The sequence below is a fragment of the Rhinopithecus bieti genome, unplaced genomic scaffold (assembly GCF_001698545.2).
Source record: "Rhinopithecus bieti isolate Rb0 unplaced genomic scaffold, ASM169854v2 scaffold_11380, whole genome shotgun sequence".
In the NCBI taxonomy this organism is placed as follows: Eukaryota; Metazoa; Chordata; class Mammalia; order Primates; family Cercopithecidae; genus Rhinopithecus; species Rhinopithecus bieti.
In genome coordinates this window covers 3,651,368-3,673,185 of record NW_016807225.1, presented here as the reverse complement: position 1 = coordinate 3,673,185, position 21,818 = coordinate 3,651,368, and the positions used below count along the sequence as shown (strand labels likewise).

General features: G+C 50.3%; 2 protein-coding genes across 10 annotated transcripts in view; one reads left to right on the top strand and one right to left on the bottom strand.

The window, feature by feature from the left end:
- ZDHHC22 (zDHHC palmitoyltransferase 22) overlaps positions 1–19,138 on the top strand; it is a 37,864-nt gene extending 18,726 nt beyond the window's left edge. The window contains exons 4-10 of one of the 9 annotated variants that reach the window (XM_017880611.1): positions 1,283–1,327; positions 3,019–3,472; positions 8,080–8,158; positions 9,769–9,825; positions 10,258–10,380; positions 10,591–11,130; positions 16,445–19,138. In XM_017880611.1, the coding sequence (XP_017736100.1) occupies positions 10,605–11,130; positions 16,445–16,710 (792 nt within the window). In that variant the 5' untranslated portion in view covers positions 1,283–1,327; positions 3,019–3,472; positions 8,080–8,158; ... (1 more) ...; positions 10,258–10,380; positions 10,591–10,604 and the 3' untranslated portion in view covers positions 16,711–19,138. Of the gene's footprint in view, positions 1–1,282; positions 1,328–3,018; positions 3,473–8,079; positions 8,159–8,575; positions 8,765–9,478; positions 9,826–10,213; positions 10,381–10,590; positions 11,131–16,444 lie in introns of those variants that run through there. The other 8 variants (XM_017880612.1, XM_017880606.1, XM_017880607.1 and 5 more) reach the window with 8 other exon arrangements.
- LOC108534954 (uncharacterized) lies at positions 6,980–9,682 on the bottom strand. Its single transcript, XM_017880616.1, has one exon. It carries the CDS (start codon positions 9,404–9,406, stop codon positions 8,942–8,944), a length of 465 nt encoding a protein of 154 aa, XP_017736105.1. The 5' UTR covers positions 9,407–9,682; the 3' UTR covers positions 6,980–8,941.
- Positions 19,139–21,818: the final 2,680 nt, after the last annotated feature.

The window sequence follows — 21,818 nt, the reverse complement described above, 5'->3', positions numbered from 1 at the left end:
GTACAGAAAGTCCCTCCTGGAACGTGATCAAAACTTGCCCCTTTACCCCCAAAGAGGTCAACTGTCCTTACTGTGCTGAGGGACTCCGTGACCAACAATCTTGACCTGCTCCTTGCACTGTTGGATCTGACTTACACACACCAGGAAGTTCACTCAGAGAGGACAGGCTCTGGCATGTTTTCCTTCAGAAACAACCAAGAAGCTAGGGATGTGAACATGTGAAGGTAAAGTGCACAGCACAGAGCTGAGCCCACCGGGTGGTCATCTTCTTTTCCACCTTTAGGCCCTGGCTAGAAACTATGCTGGCTGGGAGGGTGCAGGGATCCCTGATCCTGAGAGGGGCTGAACAGTTGGGGTTGTGGGGACTGGGCCTTGCAGGTTTCATTTACCTGCAGGAATAAGCCTGCAGACTGTTGCTTGAACAGGCCCCTGGAGATTTCCATTAGGGCTCAAAGCAGGGCCGTCCAACCCTTTGAGTTTCCGTTTCCTCATCTATAAGATGAAGCCAGCCATATTTACTTTGAACCATCATTGAGGGGATTAAAATGCAGGAGGTAAATGGTCTACCACAATGACAAAGAAGTAAACACAAAATAAATTATAGCTACAATTGCAATCGTGGGCTCCAGGGGGCGTCTGGGCTAGCTAAAGGATGCTATTCTCTGCCATCCAACTCCCAGCCTCCCGGGGGGATTGGAAAAGCAGGTCCCAGAGCTGGTGAGAAGGCAGATTACAAGCCCCCTACTCCTTGTGTGGGAAGGAAGCTGGCACAAACTTTCTGGAGGATGGTTTGGTAATAGGGATCCTTTTGACCCAGACACTCTACTTCTTGGAATTCAGCCAAGGAAATAATCACAGGGTCCCATAGAGTTGTTTGTGTTAGGACGTCCATTGCAATGTTGCTAATAATAGTGAGAAATTGGAAATAATCTAAAGTTAGAGATACACTCAACACACATTTTGGCTGAACACCAGATGGTCAATTGCTACAATCAGTATTCAGCTGAAGCCCAAGCCAATGCCTTTGATAAAGGAGTACATCTAACATTTTATCAGAGATTCTCTGTGATGACAGTTTCCTTATTGGTGCATTTCACTGTCAGTGTTTAACAGTTAAACATTATAGTGCAAGAACAACATTTTCTTAGTGCTAGCAGTAGCGAGATTGCTCCTGTATTATGTATTATGTAATGTTTGTGTTAATAAATTGGTGCTTACTTCTGACTGATAATGGCAGAGGAGTGTGATGCCTCACTTGTTCTAATAATTTTTTCTTGGCCAGGCGCGGTGGCTCACGTCTGCAATTCCAGCACTGTGGGAGGCCAAGGTGGGTGGATCACCTGAGGTCAGGAGTTTGAGACCAGCCTGGGAAACATGGTGAAACCCCCTCTCTACTAAAAATACAAAAAATTAGCTGGGCGTGGTGGTGGGCATCTATAGTCCCAGGTATTTGGGAGGCTGAGGCAGGAGAATCGCTTGAACCTGGGAAGCAGAAGTTGCAGTGAGCCGAGATCATGCCACTGCCCTCCAGCCTGGGTGACAGACAGAGACTCTGTCTCAAATAATAATAACGATAATATTTTTTCTTTTTTTCATATTCTTTATAATCCATATTGAGTTAAATGTAATTTACCATAGATATTGCTATTAATATATGTGATTTTAGAGGTTTCCCTCCTGATGAAATTATGAGGTTGGTTAAGCTAACATTCTATTTTTATTTTATCTTTACAAGATATAAAGAATTACAAATAGGGCTTAAAAAAAAAGACTCATGTCCTAAATAGAATAAAGTAACTAAAAATGGAATACAGTTTAAAAGGTTGTTTTGCTTACTGCCATGAATATTAGTATCCCCAACAATTCTACAAAGATTACAACTCTGATGTAATCTAATCTCTATTATTCTCCTTCATATTATTATTTTAATTTTTTTGTTGTTGTTGCCTCAAAAAGTATCTTTAAGCCAGATGTAGTGACTCAAGACTGTAATCCCAGCTACTTGGGAGGCTGAGGCAGGAGGATTCCTTGAGTTCAGGAGTTCTAGGCTTCAGTGAGCTATGATAGTGCCACTATACTTTAGCCTGGGGGTGACAGAGTGAGACCCTGTCTCTAAAAAATTAAACAATTTTTTCAAGTCTTTAAAAAGTATCTTTTAAAAGTATCTAGCTGACATATTTTTCAAAATTTGTATTAGCTATGTGTTTCCTTCTAAATCTGAATACTTAAAAGCTCTCAATAATTATTTCCATACATAAAAGGGACAATGTTTACAATCATAAATGATTACAGCGTTTTACTCTTGCAATAATAAATGTACATTTATACATCGATAGAATTTCAACACATAGAGCACAAAAGAAGATATTCATTACAGTTTACACATAGAAGGTCATCCATATTTGAAAGTGTTTATTATAGTACATCCAAATGATATACCAGTATAACAGGTTGTTACGCTTATTGCATGCAAAGTCCATGTAACACAGCCACGGGATAGCGGATCATGCCCCAGTCTAGGAAACCCAGAAATGATGCTCAAGTCTGAACTTGTCAATACAGCCTTTCAGGGGCCAAAGTTGAAGATGGAGCTCTAAAGCAAAATTTGATACTAAGATCAAAGCCAAATTTTGGTGCACTCCTATTAAATTGTGTCACTTCCGTAAGAGGGACATGCTCGCTGTCCATTAAAAATTATGTTGGGGAAATGTATTTATCAACATGGAAGGATTGTCTTGTTAATGCTGAATTTTAAAAGCTGGTTATAAAAGAGAATGAAGATGTGAGCCCAGATTTGTAATCAAGGGGAAACAAATCTGAGTAGATGAAAGATTGTGAGACACATACAAGATGTTCACGATAATTAGCTCAGGGCTTAAGATGAAAAGGTTTTGTTTTGCTTTTAATTTTAAAAAAATTATATTTTCTTACAAAACATATTACTCATATGGTTTTTAAGAGTAAAAAAAATTTAAAGTGCATCTTTTCTGTTTCCCCTTCTCTTTCATCTGGAGCCAGATTTTGAGCTTATGGAAGCAGCCAGATGGCCTGCGACACTGACCATAGCCACCTCCAGCCCTCACCGTCCATGTTCATCTGAGGGCCAAGGCTTTGGCAGGCTGCAGCTGCCTTTCCTGCACCTGTTCTGTGAGGAGAAGGAGATGTGCCAAGAGGAAGGCAGAGATCAGGTGGAGGGCAGAAAAGGGCAGTGGGCAATAGCCCCACTTGACCAATGACAAACTGGAATCTCAGAGACTAGAAGTCCCAGAAAAATCCATCTTCAGTCCTGAGGCCCAGGGAATGGCTAAACTGCAGGTCTAAACTTTTTCACAGTAGAAGAAAAAGCTGCAAGTCATTCTCCAAATCCATTTCTCTCTTCTTTTTTCTCAATACAACTCACAAATCTTAGCTGGTTACATACTGACCAGTAGCTAGGTATGGCCATGTGACCAAGTTCTGGCCAATGTGAGAGGTAAGTGCATGTAAAGTGTGCGACTTCCAGGAAATTCAGGAGAAACCTGAATCTACTCTGCAGAAAGAGCAAATCTGAGACTCAGAGAAGCTAAGGAACTTGCTCAAGGTCACATAGCCAGTGAATGGCAAAGCTGGGATACAAGCTCAGGTCAACAGACACCAAAAACTTGTGATTTTTTTTTTTTGGTCACACCACACTGCCTCTCTCCTGGATCCTGGGCCATCTCTGCTGGGGTGGGGGAGGGAGAAAGAGGGGGGGTCAGGAGCGTGAGGTTTGTGCTGCCTGCTGCTCTGTGACGGTAACAACCTATCTAAGAGGCCTCCAAACAGCCAAGGGCACTGTGGGGACCTCACTCCCTTGGTCTCACTCCCCTCCTCCTGTAATTGAGATGTCAACCTTCTGCCTCATTCCTTCCCATCCTGGACACCTGGCATTGCAGGGCTCTCAATGGAGACAGCTGATTTCACCCTGCTTCTCCTGAGCCTCCATCATGAAGACATAAACTTGGTGTGTCAGACAGATAAGTGGGCATTCTCTCACTACCCCCCTTTCTTCTCCTTCCTCTCTCCTTTTCTGTCTTCTCCTCTCTGCCCTCTCCCTCCCTCCTCTTCTCCCTCCCCATACCCCCTCTTTCTCCTCCCTCTGCCCCTGCGCACTCTGAGATGAAAGGGCCAGTTAATCTTGCTGCCACCGCTTCCATGGGGCTGCATACTCACTTGCTTATCCACAGGCACAGGCATCCCTACCAGGACAGACTAAACGGTCCCTGGAAACCATGGCTAATTGGTGAAAGAGCCCATTCGTTCATTCTTCCACAGCCTGGATACTGCAAAAGAGGTTCTCTCAAGCTAAGCCAAGATTTCCACCCTGATGCACCAACCACCTGGGAGACCACTGGGTTTACCTGTCACCCAGACCTGTAGTTTCTACCTTGACATGTGAGCTTGGAGGCTGAGCATCCCTGCCCCTAATCACACACACCCCCTCCAGCACAACAAACAGCAGAGTGCCTGAGGGCATTTGATTAATGTGCTGCAGGCTTACAAGTTTATGGATATTATGTTTATTCATTGAACCAATGTTTACTGAGCACCTACTATGTGCCAGACTCTGTTATAGGCACTGGGGATACAGCAGTGAATAAAGCAGTTCAAATCCTGCTCTCTTGGAGTTGAGAATTCAGTGGGGAGAGACAGAAAGTAAACAGACAAATATATACCTGTCAAGTGGTGATAAATGTTGTTGAAGACAAAGCAGAGTAGATGGGACGCAGAGTGCAGAGCACAGCAGTTTTAGGTAAAGGGAGATCCTTCAGGTCTGTTACTCTGGAGGAGTATGTTACATACCTGCTTCCTTTATGCAACTGACATGTTCCAGAAAAGTTAGATATCGATGAGATTTGTTTTGCATATTAAGTCATATTTCAAATCAAACATAGCCAAGCCTTGCAAATTAACATGCTGCAAATCTCCGAACCTCAGTTTCCCCATAAGGAAAATGGGTTTGATAATTCTCGCCCCAGTTAGTTTATGCTGTTGAGAGAGATTCATGGGGTGAAATTTTAATTTTGTGGATGTACTTTGTAGCCTGCAAAGCACTTTATTACATCAAACTAATGTTATCGTTGTTAAAATGAAGACATCGTTAGCAAAATAAATTACCACCTCCAAATAGAAATTCTGTGATAATCCAATTTTCATGTATTTAGTTGGCTAAAATGAAGATTACACTTGCATGTTTTCCAAATCTGGGCAGGCAGGGATGGCATCTTTGTAAGCCTTCTGAGGCTTGGGAAGCACTCTGTGTTTATCCCTGGCTATGACCTGCTGTCAGCACTAAAGAGCATCCTGACCCAAGCCTATCTTCACCTTGATCTATCTGAAATAAGAGCATGAGAATGAAGAAAACCCCCACCAGCCTTCTTAGGTGCAGCTCCTTGCATCTTGGAATAGTTTCCATCCAAAACATTTGGGGCATTATAGGCCTGACAGACATGGAGGCGGGGTTACTCACTCAAGGCAGAAGCTGCTTGCTACATGGATTTCTCTGCTTGTAATACAACACTTTGAGGCAAAATGGAATAATTTCCACTTGAAAGGGAATTCATTTTATTCAAATAACACCACCAAATAGCAAGATTGAGGGTACGTATCTCCAGGAAAAGGCTGGACAGCAATTAGATGCTTATCTGTGTCCCTGCCCCCATGGGACTGCCTGAAGGTACAGTCATGGCTTAACTATAGGAATCTACAACAAGAACAATGGAGAGTGTGGTTTATAAATTATTTCTGTCATTGTTTATGGAGGATGAGATTAGACTCAGGGTGGGTGGTGGCAGGTTGCAAGATCAATGGCAAATGTGTCCTCACCAGACATTTCTTTTTGAGACAGAGTCTTGCTCTGTCACCCAAGCTGGAGTACAATGGCGTGGTCTTGGCTCACAGCAACCTCTGCCTCCTGGGTTCAAGAGATTCTCCTGCCTCAGCCTCTTGAGTACAGGCACCAGCCACCATGCCTGGCTAATTTTTATATTTTTAGTAGGGATGGAGTTTCCCCATATTGGCCAGGTTGGTCTCAAACTCCTGACCTCAGGTGATCCGCCTGCCTCAGCCTCCCAGAGTGTTGGGATCACAGGTGTGAGCAACTGCGTCTGGTCCTCACCAGACATTTCAAAGACCTCAGAATGTAGCTCCTCCTTTCAGAGACAGACCAGTAGCAATTCATCGATTAAGAGACTTTTACTCAGTGTCGACTCTGGGCAAATCATCCTATTAGGAAATATGGAAGAAACCCCAAAACATTTCCAACATAGGCAAGGAGCTCTCATTTTAGTTGAAAACAGAGCAGAGTTCTGTGGATGAAAAGAGGAGCCCTAAAGAGGATGTGGGAGACGCTAAGGCACTTAAATTACATGATCCCATTTGATCATCATCACCACAGAGTAACAGCAGCATTCTTATTCCCATTACATGGAGGAGAATACTGAGAGCTGAGAGGTTAAATGACCTGCTCATGATCACACAGCTGGTAAATGGCAATAAAATGCTCATTCTTGGTCTGCTTGACTCTCATGGGGCCAGAATCCAAGTGAAGTTTTCATATTGATTTTGCCTCCCTATTGATTTTGTCAGGGATAAGCATATGTTTTAGAAACACAAAATGACATTTGCCGTTTTTCCCTTCACTCCATTCCTTAAGGGGAGCTGAGGAACCACTAGCTTTAGATCTGAAGCTCTAATGCCCTTTTCTGCTGATAAATGATATTTCTAAATAAATTTCGTCCTTGTCCATTTGTGTTTCGATGACCAGATCTCCTTTTCCTGACTGAATACTCCCTTCCCCCACTAACATCTTCCCACGTTCGCTTAGCTTCTTTCTCTCTTTCCTTTTCCTCATACACACAAATTCAGACACACACCTTCCCACCTCACACCCATATGCAAAATAAAATTAGAAATACCACCCGACTCACAAGGTATTTGGGGAATGGAGATCTTCAGTCAGTATACCCAAACCCGAGCACCCCAGGCTCCTTCCCTGCCAAGCCCATGTGAGAGGCAGACAGAGCTTGTGAAAAGGGGCCCAGACAGCCACAGTGATGAGACAAAGCTGCTCTGAAGGAAAAAAGGGCCATGTGTGCCTCCCCATGTCTGTCCTGTGGCCACTGGAACTCACAGGGCTGCCAGCTGCTCACGGCCACCATGTGGTATACTGTTCTTTCACTTACATGTCAGATGCTTTTAGAACACGAAAAGGTTTCCTGGCCTCTTTTTTATTTTGATGTGTGCTGATAAATTACAGAGGAACAGCGTCTGGTTATTCGAGAATAGAGGCTGAGCTGATTAGCATATGGCCCTCATTTCAAGGGATTGCTCATTTTAATCAGCCAGTTGAGAAAGCAATAAATATTTATTTATTAAGTATGCCATCACCCAGAGGAGAGGAACAGGGCAGGTAGGTGAGCTATGACACCCAGGAAATTGAGGATGGTGATGGCACCAATATTCCTGCAGTGTTTGATGTTTTTAAGGCTCTGCTCCCCCCGCCCCCCACTATTTGATACACACTGGTGTGACTACCCTCTTGGTGCATCACGGTACCCACCTTAGAATAGCGGAGCCCTGGAAGGGGAAGGAAATAGAAATAGGAAGGTGGGGGTGGGGCCCGAAGAAGCAGCTCCAAGTTCAAGCTCTGTGTCTGGATAAACTCCCATTGTCTTTCCTTCTCCCAAATCAGGGACACCCATGGGTCTCAGGGTGATGCTGGGTTGTGTGGAGGCCGAGAGCAGGAGCATTAACGCTAGAACAAAGTTCAAGTCCAGGCTCTGTCACTTAATGGCTGTATGACCTTAGACATGCGACTTAGCTTCTCTGAGCCTCAACCTCCTCATCCCCAGAATGGGGCTCAGCCAGCTTCGTAGATCAGGCTGAGAGGATTAAGGAAGCGTCTTATGCTAAAGGCTTAGTGCAGTGCCTGCTACCTAGCAGGGGCGAGATAAGTAGTGTCTCTAATTATGATCTAATCAAGCAGTGCTTGCCCTGGGCAGGCCCTGTTTAAGGGTTTTACATAGATTTTCATTTAACCCTCACATCTCTGTTTTACAGATGAGGAAACTGGAATCTAAGATTACACTGGAATTTACAGACGAAGAAACTGGAATCTGAGATCTCACAGTAGTGAATGGTGAATATTCAAACCCAGGTAGACAGGCTCCAGAGTCCCAACTCCCAATCCTCTGTACACAGCCCTTCCGAGGAGATGACGCTGGTCTTCACGGGTGTTGCCCTGGCAAGCCGACCTCTCAAACCCCCAGGGTTCCTTCAGTCCGAGTGGAGAGCAGGGAAGGTCGTGGGGCATAGCCGAGAGGGAAAGGCAGGATGATGTCTGGAGAATCCACATCAGGGCTGAATCCCAATCTCCCAGCTGGAATGGGCAGCTGAAACCAGGCAGAGCGCCCCAGCCCGCTCAAGGGGAATCGAGGGGGGAGGAGGGGGCAAGTCCACAATGCTGAGACTGGCGGTCAGAGCACCGCCCCCAGGAGCGGAGGGAGGGGTGGCGGGGCTGGGGGGTGCCCAGTTGCCGTCCCCGCCGCTTCCTTGCCCCTACTCGCTGGCGCCCAAGTGGGAAAACAGCAGCTGCCCGCTCCTTCCTCCCCACATCCCCGCTACCTGCCCAGTTCCCGAAGCGAAGCGCAGGCTGCAAGCCAGCCGGGCCGAGCCCACAACTTTGCAGCCTCGGGCAGGGCGAGAGCCGGCGTCCGGTGCTCCTCTTCTCGGCGACCAGAGCTGGGTGAGTTCATTTCCTCACCCCTCTGCGGCGGCGGCAGTGCGGCGGCGGAGGCGCGGGGGGCGGCTTCCCTTGCGTCCGGGAGGCAGTGGCCGAGAAGCCCGCGGCCGCCGGCGCTGCCGGTCTTTCTAAGGCTCTGGCTGTGCCGCCCTCTGCCGCGGGCGAGGCGGGCGCCAGTGCTCAAAGGACAACTCCCTGAGCCCCGGGACCCCACGGGCGGTCTCTGCTGTCCCTTCTCCCGCGCAGGGCCCGGGCTGAGACTGCCCACCGAGCGCCCCTCACTCCCCTAGCCCCCGTCCTTCGCCGCCTTCCCAGCGCTGCGGCGCATCTGGCTGCTCCCGCGCCCCCCTGGCGACCGGCGCGGGGAAGGCACTTGCTTCGCCGGAGCCCCAGGCCAAGGGCTCTCTGGGGCTGGCAGCGCCGCCGCAGCCCCCGGCGGCGCATGACTGGGGGCGGTGCCCAGGCCCCCGCGACCACCCTGTGGCGTGCACTGCGCTGCGCGCCGGCTGCAGGGAGAGGCCCACTCTCTCCGCGGAGGCTGCGGGTTCCTGGGGGGCGCTGGGACCTGCAAAGGGGATTCCAAGGTGACCAGTCGCCCCGTCCTGACGGGACAGCCTGGACGGAGGCCCCGTGGCATCCGCCCATCCTAGGTGCAACCGCCTTCCCAGAACTTTTCTCGCGCCTCCGGCTGGCCAATTCCTTAGCCCCTGGAAAAGTTCTCTCGGGCGCACGGAATCCTATTTCTCGGTGGCTTCCGAAGCTGGCCAGGAATCCCGGCTGTGAGGCGTGGAGTGGGATGGGGACGCTGTGAGGGCTGCGCACGGCGGCGGGGTCGATCCCAGGAAAGGCCGGCCAAGCATCCACTCGTGCGCCCAGGGCGGGCTTGTCGGCATGGAAAGGATTTAGGCGCCATGAGGGTTGTTTGGGTTTCTCTCACCAGGAGGGCGGGAGGCGGGCGCGAAAGGGGAATTTTAATTTCGCCTCAAATGAAAACGCTCTTTGCAAAGGAATAGCCCGGGCAGCCAGCGTTGGAGAGATGTACTGGCCAGGACCCGCTGACACAGGTATTCTGGCTGCGTCCCCACCCCACCCGGTGCCCGAGAGCGAGTGTGAGTGTATCGATTGTTTTAATTGATTTTTTTAAGCTAGGTGGCAGAGGCTGCGTGTCTGTACACGCAGATACATACATACAGAAATACAGATACTCAAGCGCACACAGATTACACGTACAGAGTCACAGACAAGGACACACACACACATCATGGTCCCGCACGCACACATACCTCCAAAGAGCCTTGGGTAACCGGTGAGGTCCCTGAGTGCTGCCCAAGATGTGTGTGTGGGTGGGGGCGCAGGGAAGGAGAAAGGGAAGTGTGAAGCAGGATTTCCAGCAGCTCAAATGCCGCTGATACCTCTGCCCCCGACCCCAAATCCTTCCCTTTCTCCTCCTAGGGAGGTCTGAACCAGAAATCCCAAATCTGGGCTTGTTTCCACAGCCACAGAGGGGAGGAGTCCTATCCCCCAGCGCCCGCCACCCTCACAACTTGTATTGCTGTGCCTGACTCTACCGCGCCAAGGCGCCGAGCTCGCTCAAAACCCCAGGCAACACTCACCCCCAGGTAGGGCCTAGACCCGAGGCCGCTGCAGGCTCGGGGTCTCTGGCCTGCCTGGTCCGGGATTAGGGAACTGGGGAGGGGAAATCGGCGGGACAGGGGTTTGGGGGCGTGGAGTCGCGTGCAGAGCCCCAGAGGCGCGGCACGGAGGAGCGCGCGAGGGCGCCCCCTGGACGCCGCAGTCAGTCAGTCCTCTTCTCACCCCGGGTCCCGCAGGAATGTAATCGAGGATGCTGGCCCTGCGGCTGCTCAACGTGGTGGCCCCCGCCTACTTCTTGTGCATCTCCCTGGTGACCTTCGTGCTGCAGCTCTTCCTCTTCCTGCCCAGCATGCGCGAGGACCCCGCGGCCGCCCGGCTCTTCTCGCCGGCCCTGCTCCACGGGGCGCTCTTCCTATTCCTCTCGGCCAACGCCCTGGGCAATTACGTCCTGGTCATCCAGAACTCCCCAGACGACCTGGGCGCCTGCCAGGGGGCCTCGACCAGGAAGGTTCCGTGCCCCTCACCTAGCACCCACTTCTGCCGAGTGTGCGCCAGAGTAACCCTGAGGCACGACCATCACTGTTTCTTCACCGGCAACTGCATCGGCAGCAGGAACATGCGTAACTTCGTCTTGTTCTGCCTCTACACCTCCCTGGCCTGCCTCTACTCCATGGTGGCCGGCGTGGCCTACATCTCCGCGGTCCTTTCCATCTCCTTCGCCCACCCCCTGGCCTTCCTCACGCTCCTGCCCACCTCCATCAGCCAGTTCTTCTCCGGTGAGTGGGCCTTGGCAGGCAGGTTGGGCTCTACACAAAGATCTCCCACCCCAAAGGTTGCCGGGCCCCAAACTCCAGCCCCAAAAGTTGCCAGATTTAGCAAATAAAAATACAGACCCTTCCACTAAATTAAAATTTCAGATGAACAACTCATAATTTTTTAGTATAATTATGTCCCAGATATTGTATGAGATACAGTGAGAAAATTTGCTATGGCCTATCTGAAATGCAAATTAAGCGGACATGCTGTATTTTATTGGCCACCTCCCCCCTAGCCCCCATCATCCTCATCCATCATGCTGTCCATATGCTCACAGAGTTGTGGCATCCAGGTAATATACCTGCTCTGTGCCAGGCACGGCTGGGTGCTGGCCATTCCTCCATGTAGCCCCATGAGGTACAACCATGCTATGACCGTCCTCTGCCTGGACCCCAGTCCTGCTTACATGTCACCCAAGGACTCTTCTCTCCAGAGGTCTCAGCAACCAATTGCAGTAATATTGAACTTGTTGCCAGCCCAGCCCAGCAGGAGACTAAGCCTCGTCCCCCTGCCTATTATGTTTGACCTCACCAGCCTGTTCTCCAGCCTGCTGATGGCTCAGAGCAGAGGGAACTTGGGTGGGAGAGGCAGGCTTTTTTTTTTTTTTTTTTTTTTTTTTTTTTTGAGACAGAGTCTCACTCCATCACCCAAGCTGGAGTGTAGTGGCGCAATCTCTGCTTACTGCAACATCTACCTCCCAGGTTCAAGTGATTCTCTTGCCTCAACCTGCTGAGTAGCTGGGATTACAGGTGCGTGCCACCATGCCCAGCTAATTTTTGTATTTTTAATAGAGACGGTGTTTTACCATGTTGACCAGGCGGGTCTTGAACTCTTGACCTCAAGTGACCCACCCACCTCGGCCTCCCAAAGTGCTGGGATTACAGGTGTGAGCCACTGCACCTGGCTGAGGACTACACTTTAACTGGTATGCACAAGGACCACTCCCTGATATCTGGCCCTAGAAGTACTCAGCTCCTGGTGGCAGTTCTTACCACTTTATTCGGCCTTGAGACTGGCTCCTACTGCGTTTCCTTCCACTTCCTCCCTATCCTGGCCTTTGACTCTGAATGGCTTAGCTTCCACAATCGGTAGTGTCTGCGTGCTTGGGCCTTCGTGTATAGCATTGTTATCTCCATTTCTCAGATGATGAAACCGAGACTCAGATGGGATTAATTGGCTTGCCCAGTATCTTCCTACTACTGAGTGGCAGTCTCTGGTCTGCCTTTCAGGTCCTTAATCCACAGCTCTTCTGTAGTGGCTCAGGGAATAGAGCATGCTTCCTCACCTGTTGGCCTTCTAGGAGCAAAGAAAGACGGGGGCAGCTACTTCCACTGAAAGCCCAAGATTGTTTTGAGGTGCCTGGGCTGAACATTCATAAAATTTCTGCTCTACTCTGGGGAAAGCCATCATTTCAGTCTTTGTGGTAACTACAGCCCAGTTCTTCCCAGGCACAGAACTATCATGCCATTTGGCAGTGGGAACACAGAGATACAGAGGGGACCCAGCTACGGGGGCTGCCTTCAGGGCTGGTGGCTGAGCTGGGTCCAGAACTCACAGCTTTCAGGCCTTCTGGATCCCAGCACTGGCACAGGAGGCTGCCGGGACCAAAATAACCAGGACGGGGGAGGGTGGGTGGGTGGGCTAGGGGGGGGAGTGTGAGCACAGGCAGGTGGAGGGATGAGGAGAGCCAACAAGCCTGCTTATACTTTCTTTTCCAAGTAGTTTCGCCAACCGTAAAAATGGATGGTTCCAGAAGGAAGACCTTGAAATGGTTTGATTTGAGATAAATCTGGGCTTGAGGCCTGTCCATATGTGCTAGGTTTGATCTGATGGGAGAACAGAGCCAGTGAGTGCCCACCTTGGGGCCCAGACTCCTGTGCCAGCATAAGGATGAGTTCCAGTGTCTTTCACTTCTTCACCATATCCACTGGGAATAGGCGACCAAGACTTCTTACCTCTAACTCTCCTATCTCATCCTTTGTGACCTTTCATCTTTCCTCTTGACAACCCTCCTTCTTTCCCTCCCATGACATACACCCCACCTGCTCAGCTTTCCCTTTCCCATTCCTCTTGTTCCCCAACCCTCAATCCGAACAGTTGGTAGCACCGTCTTTCATCTGCTCAGGAGGGCAGGTGGACAGGAAGGAGGAAGAAGCATGGGTTGTTTAATAGAAATTGAGTTCGAGATCAGCCTGGGCAAGATGGTGAGACTCCGTTTTTACAAAAATAAAAAATAAATAAATACACTAGTCAGGCATAGTGGCATGTGCCTATTGTCTCATCTACTCAGGAGGATGAGGTGAGAGAATTGCTTGAGCCCAAGAGTGTGAGGCTGCAGTGAGCTATGATAATGCCACTGCACTGTATCCAGCCTGGGCTACAGAGCAAGACCCTGTCTCAAGAAAAAAAGAAAGAAAGAAAGAAAGAAAGAAATTGAGCTGTCCCCAACTCTGGTACAGATCTGAGTCAGATCTGTCACCAGAGCATGGATGGCCGTGAGTTTGGGCCTTGAGAGCTAAAAGTGGGAGGGGTCTTCTAGTGTGAAGGTGGCAGCCAACCACAGGCCCTCAGCTAATCCAAAGAGGAAGGCGGCTAGTTAGTTAGGTGTCAGAAGTTGCCCTTTCTTTTGGCTTTGTGGGACCAGTACATGTTGCTGTGTCACCTCTCTGAATCTTATTCTTATCTGGGAGATGCCACCCTCTGACCTGTATCTTGGCATTTGGGTAAGTACACCAGCATGATGGGTGCTACCAGAAAGTGCAGTAGGAGGGAAAGGGGACTAAAGTTCATTGAGCACCTGTTATGTACCATCCACTATGCATGTCACATTTCACCCATTCCTCACGACAAGTCCATATTATCATATCCATTTTTAAGGCTCAGAAACCAAAGACTCAGCAAGGTTAAGTTGCACTAACACCACACAGCTGGTATGATTCCAAATCAAGATTTGGAGTTGGGGCTTCTAGCCTCCAAAGTTCATACTCTTTCCACCACACCACACTGCCTTTTGGGGGCTGCCTCTCTGAAGCTGCTTCCGGAATGAGCCACTTTGGGAGGGAGGCAGCTACTTGTCCTTGGATGTACTGAAAAGTATGCTGAGTGATTATTTGTCAAAGGTGTTATAGATGCTTGTTGGGAGGAAGGGGCAGGGGAGATTGACTGATGTGTCCTTTTAGGCCCATTAGGAAAATTCTGTGATTTTTGAAAAGAAGCAGAACTATTATTACACAGTTAAGAGGAGCTGAAGCAGCCAGGCTAGGTAACTTCAAACACTTTTAGACAAAGCAGGTCCCCAGAATAGCCTTTTGTAGCTGCTGCATGGGGCCAAGAAAAGGCCGCAAGGTCTTTTTCTCATGCCTTGATTTAGTGCCAGGAAAAAACCCTGTGGGAAATGACTTCCATCCGCCCAGGCTTATTCCTGGGGCAGTGTTGCAAGGCAGGCCCAAGCTTGACAGCTCTGATGTTCTCACATCGCAGCTCGAGGGCCATCTTTGCCTGTCAGCATTCCTCACGCCAAAGGGCACCATGGACCTGGGATCTTCCATCCCGCACATGGCTGCCCAAGCTAATCTGTGCCGACAAGGAAGAAGTGGGTCAGGGGAATGGCACAGCCCAATGTGAGCCCTGTCCCACTACCGCCCCTGGGCCAGTGGAGGGGCTGCTCTAAATGGCAGCTGGGCCTATCTGTCTCCAGCTTTGTAACAAACAAAACAAAACAAAAAACAAACAACAACAACAAAAAGTGGGTATCCAAGCTCCTAGGGATGAGGACAAGAGGAGGCTTCTAATGAGAGAATCTGAATCAGATCCACATCCTCCCTGACTGCTGAGTCCACCACTGCTCATACTGGACAAATGTTGAAAGACCAGTTCCCAGGACTTTGGAAATTGGAGGCTGGAGATACTTGGGAAGAGGTGGGCTGGGGCAAGAGAAGGCTAGGGAAAGGGCAAAATATGGTTGAGATTTTCAGGGGCAGAATAGGTTGTAAGGTGGAGTCCTTAGAGGAGATACCCCCACCCCACCAGAGGAGGTGATAGGGTTGCCCTACAGGGAGCCAAGGGCTAAGGAGGACTTTCAAATTAATGCCAGGGTCCAGTGCCCTGGCTGCTGGGCAGATCAAGGTAAGTGTCTTTGCCACAGCTGCCAAAGTTGCAGCCCAGCCAGGACTCTAAGCCCTGAAAAGGAGAAGGAGAAAGCTTGATAGTTTCAGGAGTTAAACTTGAACTCATTTTGGATGTAGTCTCCTGCTCTGTAAAAATGACCCTCTGCTGTGAGCACCACACTGAGTGTGAACCGGGATGCTGACCACTCTGTACATCATTTTCTTGAATCATGCAGCCGAATTAAATCGTTAGTATTATTATACCCATTGTACAGATGAGTGAACTTCAACTGAGAGGTTGGGACACTTGTGTAAGTCCACACAGCTGGGAGACTCAAACCTAGCCTGGACCAGCCATCCAAACTCTGAGAAAGAGTGTGGGAGCTCTTACTCAGTGATTATTTCAAACCAGTAAGAGGAACTGCTTGGTTTAGAGGGATTCCGGGGAGATCCTGCCCCATGAAACAGGGCCAATGACCTTGGGGGCCTCTTCTAGCAAGATTTGATTGACAGAACCAGCTCTGGTGGAATGCTGTGGTGGCCACACTCTCCTCTTGTTAACATTAATGACTGAATTATTCTCTACGTTGGTGCTCTGGGCTGCTCTTGAGACTAAGCTCGTGACTTATTCTTCCCAGCTCTCCATCATGCTGTCATTTTCCTGAGTCCTCTCAACCAGCACTCCCAGAACAGTACGGAGAAGGTGCTGCGGTCTAGACAGCTGCCCAGACACCCGCTCCCTCTTTAGGGTCCTCAGCTCACCCCTCTCTCCTCCTGAGCAAAACCCCTCACCCTGCTTCCAGCCCAAAAGGAGAAAACAGAGAGAGACAGGCATCTCCGACTCTACAGAAATGTTATCATCGGCCAGATGCTGCCCCAGGAGCTGAGGGCTCTCCTTGCTAAGCTCATCAAGCTTAGCTGTTTTCGCCAGGTCTCCAGTTTTCCCCTCTTGCCTCAGGTGCCATTCGATTCGCACCAAGAAAAAGTTAGGGCAGCTGGTTCTTCCTTCCTCTCCCTCACTGCAGCTGCAGCGCTGAGGTTGCTAAAAAATGTAGTGTCAATCTCATTAATCTCCCGCCCTCCCAGTGGAAAGCCTGCCTAGATCACAGTTCTGCAGGTGGCCTGGGTGTAAAGCGGCTCTGGTGTTTCCCCTCCCGTTGCCCTGCAGGAGCTGTCCTGGGTTCTGAAATGTTCGTCATCCTCATGCTCTACCTCTGGTTCGCCATCGGCCTGGCCTGCGCTGGCTTCTGCTGCCACCAGCTGCTGTTGATCCTCCGCGGGCAGACCCGCCACCAGGTGCGGAAGGGGGTGGCAGTGAGGGCCCGGCCCTGGCGCAAGAACCTACAAGAGGTCTTCGGAAAGAGGTGGCTGCTGGGCCTGCTGGTCCCCATGTTCAATGTTGGAAGTGAGAGCTCCAAGCAGCAGGATAAGTAGCAGACACTCCCGTCATTTATCTCTCTCTCTCTCTGTCTTGACTCCTCCTGAGCATAAAACCATGGCAGCCTTGTCTCCACCCATGACCCAGTACAACTTTGTGCTGGTAAGGTCCTAGCATCTTCCCCCCGCCTTCCACCCATAAGAACAGTGTGGGCTGGTGGATTATGACAAGGAGGAAAAATGTCCCCCCAGGCATTTCTAGGCTCCTCACGAGCCAGCCAGGTGGCTGCTAGCCGTTAGACTGCCTCTGCTTTCGTTCCTTCCCCTTGGGATCCCTGCTTTCCCCCTCTTCCTGGCTCATCCATTCTCCACCAGGTCTCATTCATCACTGCTGTCTGCTAGAGCCCTTCCTCTCAGCCCCCATGTTGGGAGAGGGGAGTGGATTCTTGCTGCTGGTATGAGACTCCCTGGGACCTAGAGGCTGGCAAATGTTTAAAATCACCATGTGTAAGAGGCAGCCAAGTCAGCTCTGCCAACAGCTAGGGGAGTTGGGAAAGAGTGGGTGTGTGTCCGCATCCCCTCTGTAGGAAAAAGAACTCAGTAGCTTGCTGCTCCCTCACCCCACCCCCCAGGTTCAAGACCCTTTCTCTGGGAGACAGAAGTCAATGGCCTGCTTTTTCCAAATGCTATTCCCTGTCTGCCCTGCCCCATCTGGCCAGCCCAGCCCAGTCCAGGACCTGGCTGGATGCTTCGTCTCCCTGGAACTCTTCCAGCCTTTCTACTTGATCTCCAGCCCCCAGGTCTTTGCCAGATGATGGGAAGGCAAGGAAGAAGGGACAGGGAAGGAGAATTACTGATAAAGGAAGGGGGTATTCAACTGTATAACCATATGGAAGTGTGTGTGTGTGTGTGTGTGTGTGTGTGTGTGTGTGTGAGAGAGAGAGAGAGAGAGAGAGAGAGAGATGGGTGGTGGTGAGAAGTGCTGTTAGAAACATATAGGAATAATGCCTAGGGGAAAGGGAGAAGTGAGAGGGACAATTGGGTTCATTTATGCCCTATACAAAGGGCATTCCAGCAGCTGAAACTCTTCAGTGTTTGAATGGCTGCCTGTGAAGGTAGTGAGTGCCCCATCACTAGAGGTATTCCAGCAGAGTCTAGGCAGTCGTCTGCGGGCATGCTGTGGAAGGGATTTCTGCACAGGGTTATTCTAGGTGAGCTTACACATTCCTTCCAACCCCAAGGTTCTGGTGTCCTGGTTGTGATTGCTGGACCCAGAGGCAAGATCTGCAGAGATGTCTGTGAGACATTTGCTTTCCTGGAGGGGAGTGTGGGCATGGGAGGGGTCTGAAGATCAGTACCCAACCCAGCCACTGAAGAGAGAATCTATGCAGAGACAAGGCTACCTAGGTGGTTCAGGGGGCTGACATTTGAGGACAGGGAGATGGAGCCATGTCATTGTCAGTGGCAGGGCATGGGGGGCAGTGGTGAGTTAAGGCTGGGGAGCAGAGATGACCAGAATATAAGGGTGCAATTCCCAGACCATCCCTGTGCATCTGACTGACTCCGGTGGAGGCACTACTGTGTGTTTTCTGAAACCCAGAGGACCAGACCCCTGGGGCATATAAGGGAGTAGGGACAACACAAGTGCCCCGTCCTGACTGGGTCCCAAAGCCAGTATGACATCCATGCAGGCAGTAGTGCTGAATCCACGCCCTGCAATGTCCAACCGCCGACTGCAGTGATCTGCTGATAGCTGCACAACACCCTGGGTTCTTGAGCAGAGATTGGGAGGACTTTACTGTGGTTCTGCCTTCACGCCTCCTAGACAGCTAATGTAGTACTGGCTTGACCTGCTCATACTTCTCCCTCCCATATTCATTAATTCATTCATCCATCCTACATATATTTATTGAATGCCAACTACGTTCCCAGCCTCTTCCAGGCACTGGCAATGCAGTGGTGAACAGGATGACAAGATTCATGCCATCGGGGCACCTTGTCACGTCTGTGCACTGATTCACACCCCCTGAAAAATGGTCACTCTGCCATCTTGGTGGTTGGTGGGGCAGGTTATTTGGAAAGAAAGGATGTGATAGAGATGGCTGAAGGGGGGAAGCCTAGGCTGCCTCAATGGAGGAGTCACCAGGGGCATCTTCACCCCCAATTCTGGCCATACTTAAGCAATGGGAGGGAGAGGGAGGAGGGGAAGGTCTGGGCAATTTTGGCCTTGACTCTTTCCTGACCCCAGAGCTCAAGCTTAGAAGCCAGCCCTGCCGTTTTCAGCCTCCTGAAGTCTCAGCACGGTGAGGCCTGACATCCTGAGGAAGGGCAACAGGGAGACCTACAGGATGTTGACTGCTTGCAGACTGGTCAATGGGGGATGAGGGTGGGGAGGTTGCCAGATGTGAGACCTGAGTAGCATTTGTACACATGGCCCTGTATTGTCCTTGAAGAACATCAATAAAACATATGGTTTTAAATTGGATTTGATATGATTGTATGGGCACTGTTGGTAGCAGGGCTGGACTGAACTGATGCAGCCATACTAGCTATTCAAATATTTAAAATAAGTATTTAAAATACTTCTATCTTAGTTAGTAAATAACCTTGGCTCAGATTCTCTGAGTATCCTACCCCTTCTGCCCCTGCTCCTCCCTGGGAACCCTTGATTCTCTCCACAATCCAGCAACTAAAGTGATGAGGGCCCCCCAGCCTGCTGCAGCCCTCAGTCAGAGTCCACTGTGATTTGCCAGGGCTGGACCGTGTGGTGCAACATATGTATCACCTCTGTTTGGTAACAGGTCTCAGTGCTGGGGTGGATCCACAGGGAGCAGGGGTTGGAATATCTTACCTAGGAACTTCCCTTTTCCTCCTTCTCCTTCCACTCTTTCTCCTCCTCTCCCTCCCCTCCCCATATCAGAAGACAGGTGAGGAGGAGTGAAGAGAGTCCCTCTGCTCCTCCTCCACAGACAGAGCCAACTGCTCCTAGGGATCAGTCAGGCCCCCTGCCCTCTCAGGCCCTGCAACATCTGGAGGTCTCAGGCTTCCCAGCCCTGGGGACAGTTGGGAGAGTGTTGAGCCCTTCAGGGAGTGGGCCCTGAGCAGATGAATGAGTAAGACCTCTGATTCATCCTAAAGACACAAGGCCTGGACTGAGGAAGGATACAACTGCAAAGAGCTGTTGCAGAACCCTCAGCCTCGCCCTGTGTCATGATGGTGTATGTGCCCTGAACACGGGCCAACAGGCGACCAGCTTTGCTGCAGGAGCTGGGTGAATGAAGCTGTGGCGAATCCTCAGCACATTCTAGAGCATGGGCTGCCTACACTTCACAGGGCAGGCACCACACTTGCCTTGGTCACTGTCATATCCTTTATGTGTAGCAAGGGCTAGGCACACAGTAGGTGCTCAATGAACATTGCCTGAATGATGCAGATTTACCACTCACATGCTTACTCCACATCTCTTATTCCCGTGCTGGACCCAGGACTGCACTTTGCACATTGTGGGGCTAGAAAACAGATGAGACCACTCTCTCTTCAAGAGTTTCCATTCTGGCAGAGGTTTCTGGGAGTGCTCAGAGGAGGGAGAGAGCACATTCTGCTGTTAGGTCTGGGCCCTTTCCATGATACAGGGCCTGGAAAGATGGATGAGATTTCAGCAGGCCAAGAGGGACAGGGAGGGCTTTCCAGGGACAGAGAACAGGCCTGGGGCCTTGGGGTATAGGGGATATCATGAAGAGACAGAGGAGGTTAAGGCTGAGAGTAGGGACCCAAGCAGAGAGGGCTCTGAATGCCAAGCTAAGGGACCTGGAGGGCATTTGACAGGCAACAGGGAACCACTGAAGGTTTTGAGCAAGGGAGCAGCATGATCAGAGGTAGATTTCAGAAAGCACAGCCTTGGAGGATAGACTGGAAGTGGGAGAAACTGGAGGTTGAGGGACCTGGTAAGAGGCATGTGCTGTATCTCAGTGAGATGTAGCCAGGGTCCAGGTGGAGATAGTGGTTGTGGGATGGTAAAGAGGGGAAAGATATCAGAGGCACTTCAAAGACATGGGGCACGAGTAGAGGGATGCTGGGGAGGGGGCCCAAGATGGCCCTGAAGGTGAAAACATGGTGATTGTTAGGAGGACTGGGGTGGAAAAGATTGTGACACTAGGGTTCAGGGCCATCCCATGCACTAGCCTCTGTCATTGGCCCATCAGATGGAAGTTGATGGTGTCATTTTTAACTAACCACTCTGTCCATGGAGGAAGAGGTTCAGGGACATCTGCCGGTCATTCTTTACAGCACAGCTCTGTGACTCCCAAAGCAGGGGTAGAATCATCTGTTAGCGCCAATAGAGATCATGGGTTCTCAGGCCCATGTGTTGGAGTGAGATGCTTGGCTCCCCAGTGCCTCAACCTTTCCATCCAGAAAGTGGGTACTCTTCTTTGGCCCATGCCCTAGTGTCAGATTAGGGAAGGCAGGAACTGCCTCACTCTAAGCTCCAGGAACCCAAGGAGTTTTGGAAAGAGGACAAACTTGAGGAGACTTCAACACAGGTCCCCCTCCACTGTAACCAATCAGTCCTTAGGTCCCAGGGGCCATCTGTTAGCCAGTCTTTCTCCTTAGGAATATGACTGTCCTTGTTACTGTCCATGCATTTGGTCCCCCAAATACTGTGGCTCCTGTCTGTACCCAGTGTCCTCCAACTGGCCTCATTGCTCATGAGATTCCCCCTCATCTCCCTCCTGCCCTGCCTCTCAGCATGCCCTCACGGATGCTTGGGAAGCAGCCCCTCCTGCCAGGAAGAAAAGGAAGGATGGGCAGAGAGAGAGGAGGCATTTCTCCTAACTTATCTGAGACACGTTAGAGATGAGGCAGAACCTTGGGCCTGCTCACTAGCCACAGTGAGCCTGCTGGTGGGGGCGGGAGGTGTCTGGGAGTAGCTTGGTTGCTCCAGATGTTGGCCTCTGCTTCTGCCCTCATTTCCCTCTCTATTCACAGTACTGGCCCAGCTCCTTCTTTCATTCTTCAAAAACATTCATTGATGCTGACTCTATGCCAGGCATGATGCCAAGAACCAGGAATGCAAAGATGAAAGAGACCTGGTACCTGATCTCAAGGAGCTCACTAGGAAGAGAACAAATTGCAGATGGTTGTGATTCAGCGGCATGAAAGTGCCG

Coding starts and splice junctions, on each gene's coding strand:
- LOC108534954 (XM_017880616.1), bottom strand. CDS start 9,406: ATGGGCGGATGCCACGGGGCCTCCGTCCAGGCTGTCCCGTCAGGACGG.